This window comes from Chiloscyllium plagiosum, chromosome 12 (genome assembly GCF_004010195.1).
Source record: "Chiloscyllium plagiosum isolate BGI_BamShark_2017 chromosome 12, ASM401019v2, whole genome shotgun sequence".
Classification (NCBI taxonomy): domain Eukaryota; kingdom Metazoa; phylum Chordata; class Chondrichthyes; order Orectolobiformes; family Hemiscylliidae; genus Chiloscyllium; species Chiloscyllium plagiosum.
The window spans coordinates 17,033,240-17,038,033 of NC_057721.1; the positions used below are offsets into that span (position 1 = coordinate 17,033,240).

Below are 4,794 nucleotides of genomic sequence, written 5' to 3' on the forward strand. Positions count from 1 at the left end.
TGCCGCTTCCGGTTGTTAGTTTCAGCTGTCCGCTGTAGTGGCCGGTATATTGGGTCCAGGTCTATGTGTTTGTTGATGGAGTTTGTGGATGAGTGCCATGCTTCTAGGATTTCCCTGGCTGTTCTTTGTTTGGCTTGCCTTATAATGGTAGTGTTGTCCCAGTCGAATATACCGGCCACTACAGCGGACAGCTGAAACTGACAACCGGAAGCGGCAGGGATAGGCCACTATAAATGCCGGAGGAAACACCACAGAAGCGCTTCACAGGAGACTCCCAAGCACTGAGGATGTCACCTGGACAGGGAACGAAACGTTTGCAACAAAAACTTCCAGCTCGGCGAACAGAACCACAGCAACGAGCACCCGAGCTACAAATCTTCTCACAAACTTTGATTACCTGACCTGCACATCTTTATTGGATTGTGGGAAGAAACCGAAGCACCTGGAGGAAACCCATGCAGTCACAGGGAGAATGTGCAAACTCCACACAGTCAGTCATCTAAGGCTGGAATCAAACCTGGGTCGCTGGCACTGTAAGGCAACAGTGCTAACCACTGAGCCAACTAGCCTGATGCTGACCATGTAAACCACTTTGGTTGATGGTTATAAAAACCAATCTGGTTTGCTAATGTCCTTTAGGAAAGGAAATCTCATACATATTTGGTCTGGTCTACATGTGACTCCAGACCCACAGCAATGTGGCTGACTCTTCCTGGGCAACTATGGATTGGCAATAAATTCTGGCTCAGCTGGAAAGGCCCACATCCCACAAATAAATAAAAAGAAACTACAGTGAATGTTTCTCAATTATCGCATCATAATGTACTAGTCAGTTTTTGAGATTGCAAACCATTCTCTTAAATCACAGATGTCAGTTTTAGAACCATCTTAAAACCTAATTTCACACAAGATTTTTAAATTAAAGATAGATTTAAATACACATATTTCTTTTATCTCCAGAAAAACTTTTTTTTGCCTCCTTCTTTAAAAGCAATAATTTATGATGAGTTACAATCCTCTAGGCAGTGAATATGTGCAGCTAGTCTATTCGTGGGGACATTGTTGCTACACCTGAACATGTCTTCCACAAACATTTCTAGTACAGGTCTGTTAAAGTGCTCAAGACTGAGAGCCTTGGCTTGTCTTCCAGCTCCCTAGCCCTGGTGAAAGGGACAACAAATATAGTACAGACCTGTCTGATGCAGCGCACCAGTGAGAATCAAACTCATCTATACGAACAACTTTCTTAACGGTACATTTTCAGCAAACATTTATTTATTCCAAGTTCTCCTGAAGAGAAGTGAGCATCCTTTCAGAAGACCCCTCTGTCCATTATGTTTCTGTTCAGCAATGAAAACTTACATTTTGTTTTACATTGTATGTAAAAATGAATAGATTCTGCTAATGCAATATTGAACAGCCATACAGCACAAATAATGTTCATTGTTGAAAGCAAGGCTGCCTCTGAAATCAAACATAACATGTTGAAATTGAAGTACAAAATATCTCCTGAAAACCCAACACATAAATGTGAGAAGTGTAAGAAAATTAAATAAACTAGATTACTTAAAAATCTCCAAAGATCAACACATGGTTAAAGAAAAGTGGAAGTGATACAACACCTACCATTTTTTCTGCTGTAGCTAAGAGTTTCCACATTTGTCTCAGTAACCTTCCATCTTTCGACAAAAGAAAGTGGTAGAATATGCTTGGAATGACAATGTTTTCATCATTATCTTGTCTTATCAGCAATTAAAGTTTTTTATAGAGTGTATATAGTGCATACTGTAGATCTAGCAGCCTGGTTATAGCAGATCCAGATATAACCAGGAGCAAGTATGAACTTCATGTCAAATTAAGTTTCCCTTATATCAGAAGAACGAAACTGAAACTCAATTATTAGTTCCACCTCTCCAAAGATAGCATGAAACAAAATGATTTGCTTGGTTAATAAACTGTAGCTATGAGTATAATGGCTGATTATAATACATATTCTGTGTTACACATTTTGTAAAGGAGTTTCCAAATGCTTTCTACTGATTTTTTTCCTATACCTAAAACAAAGCAAATTTGGTAACTAAAATACACCAGTTATTGTGGATATTAATTTGTGTTCAATTTGAATAGTAAACCAAAAAAAATTGAACCACACTAAGTTAGGCTCAGATACAATATTCCAGCTGATGAGATGTAAATATGAAGAATAGAATCCCTGCAGTGTGGAAACAGGCTATTTGGCCCAACAAGTCCACACCAAAGAGTATCCCACCCAGACCCTATTATTCTACGTTGATCCCTGGCTATGCACCTAACCTAAATACCTTGAACACGATAGGCAATTTAGCATGGCCAATTCACCTAACCTGCACATCGTTAGATTGCAGAAGGAAACCCACACAGACATGGGGAGAATGTGCAAAGCGTACACAGACAGTCGTCTGAAGCTGGAATCAAACCCAGGTCCCTGGTGCTGTGAGGCAGCAGTGCTAACCACCTAAATAAGAAGGCAGGATTTTTGCTGCTGGGGGAGGAAATGGAAATCAAGATCATTTCTAGGATTGTCTCACTTGCTCTCTCCCACCTATGGGGAAACCACAATAACCCAACGTTTCATGATGGCACCCACTTAACTGACATGGAAAGGACTTCACCTGATGAAGGAACAGTGCTCCAAAAGCTTGTGGTTTCAAATATAAAACCTGTTGGATTATAACCTGTTATTGTGTGAGTTCTGACTTTGTCAACCCCAGTCCAACATTAGCACCTCCACATCATTGTAACGTAAGAATATGACAGCTAATTTGTATTCAGTGAGATCCCACAAACAGAGAGTGATAATGACCAGGTCATCTTTTTTTAGTCATGTTGATATTGGGAAAAGTATTTCCACGATATTTTTCATATCCAACTGAGAGTGCAAATAAGGCCTTTGGTTGGCATACGGTGATGTTCAAGAATGCAGAATTTGACGAACAGCACCTCCAACCGCACACCACTGGAGTAGCATTGGATTTGCCAGTGAAACTCAAAGTGCAACCTCCTGACTCAGAGGCAAGTTCTAAATGAGTCGCAGCTATATCTGCTAGAACTAGGTCACTTAAAAAGTAGTTATTGGATGTTTCTAGAGTGAAAGGAATATTTAAATAGATTCAAGTGACATGTGGTGTTTTCTTTCGGAGAGGATCAAAGGATATGTTGAGAAGCCAGTTAGCTGGCATCAATGTATGAAAACGGGGTGTGCTTTTCCTTCATTGGAAAATCTTATATTTAATGTGGTGAATTTAAAAGAAGTTCGCATATGAAAAAAAGAACTGGAAGCAAAATAGAAGGAAATACTTATGAGTTGAGAGTGTGGTGCAGGTAAAGCACAGCAGGTCAGGCAGCATCCGAGGAGCAGAAGAATCGATGTTTCAGACATAAGCCCTTCATCAGGAAATGTAAACTCCTCACAGACAGTCATCTGAGGCTCTCATCCTGATAAAGGGCGTATGTCCAAAATGTCGATTCTCCTGCTCCTCGGATGCTGCCTGACCTGCTGTGCTTTTCCAGCACCACACTCTCAACTCTGATCTCCAGCATCTGCTGTCCTCACTTTTGCCAAGATATCTGATAGCTCGAGACAGGTAGAAAAGCCAACAGATTGCATGAACATTTGGATTTATAGGTAGAATTTGGCTGATGCTGCTTGTCTCTCAGTGGATCACACATTCACTTTCACCTTGTCTTGGAGCTACACAGTACATGTTTTACTTCCTGCCACAGAAATACGATGACAGTAAATTCTCTTAATAGGAATCAGCAGTGTCTCTATGAAATGTACTATAATTGGCCATGTGTTTAAAATAATTCTGGGGTGTGAATCAGTTGGATTTTAAGTCATTTTTACAGCTGTATTTCCAGCACAACTGCTCGGCCGCCTACAGCCTGTCCCTTTGACAATACCATCAGCGCCGACACTGGCTTGAGCAAGGAATAGCCTCGTAGATTATTTTGTGGAGGGCCTGACGTCCCTGAGGTAAATAGGAAAACAGCTAACCAGGAGCAGAGCTCAGACAGAGGGGCGTCAGACCCATCTCACTTGCTACTCCAAATGCCAGAGACAAGGGGTGATCCAGGCAGTCGGTGCAGCAACTGAGGAGAGACTGCAGCAGGGAGAGGGTGCAGCCAGTACAATAGTCCGGGGATGGAGGTGGTTGCAATAGCAACACGTATGTCTGAAGGCTGTATCGCAGCGGTGCAGTTACATTTGCCATCTGTGCATTCGCAAGTAACCATCTTGCTGTTGGTAGCACATATTCAGTTATTTTTAATAAGTCTGTCAGTGTATTTCAACTTGGAGTTAGTGAGGACTCCAGATGCTGTAAAGTCAGAGTTGATAAAATGTGGAGCTGGAAGGAAGCACAGCAGGTCAAGCAGCATCAGAAGAGCAGGGGAGTCGATGTTTCAGGCAAAAGCTCTTCATTAGTAATCTGCTGAAATTCAGGCAACTGCTGATTTAAGCTTTTCTAACAAAATCCTACAAGTTCAATTGTTACCTCTCTAATTAATCCAATGTTCTTCCATTCACTATTAGGTCACCTGTGGATGTAATTTACTGAATTCGTTTTCAATGACACAAATATTCTGTGAGCAGAATATAGTTCCTATGTAAAGGCTTTTTGTTGTTGTAGATAAGTTCCGTTTGGAACGTTGCATTAATGTATTAAATGACAATAAAAAAGTCTTGCCACCAACAGAAACCAGAATGTCACAACCTTTCATTTGTTGTTTCCATCATGGTCCTGCTTTTAGCTA

General features: G+C 41.0%; 1 protein-coding gene across 1 annotated transcript in view; it reads right to left on the reverse strand.

Annotated features, from left to right (window-relative positions):
- The window catches only part of tlr7 (toll-like receptor 7), a 31,598-nt gene extending 29,744 nt beyond the window's left edge, over window positions 1-1,854 (reverse strand). The window contains exon 1 of the mRNA XM_043700597.1: window positions 1,627-1,854. Coding sequence (XP_043556532.1) covers window positions 1,627-1,659 — 33 coding nt within the window. The 5' untranslated portion in view covers window positions 1,660-1,854. The remainder of the gene's footprint in view (window positions 1-1,626) is intronic.
- Window positions 1,855-4,794: the final 2,940 nt, after the last annotated feature.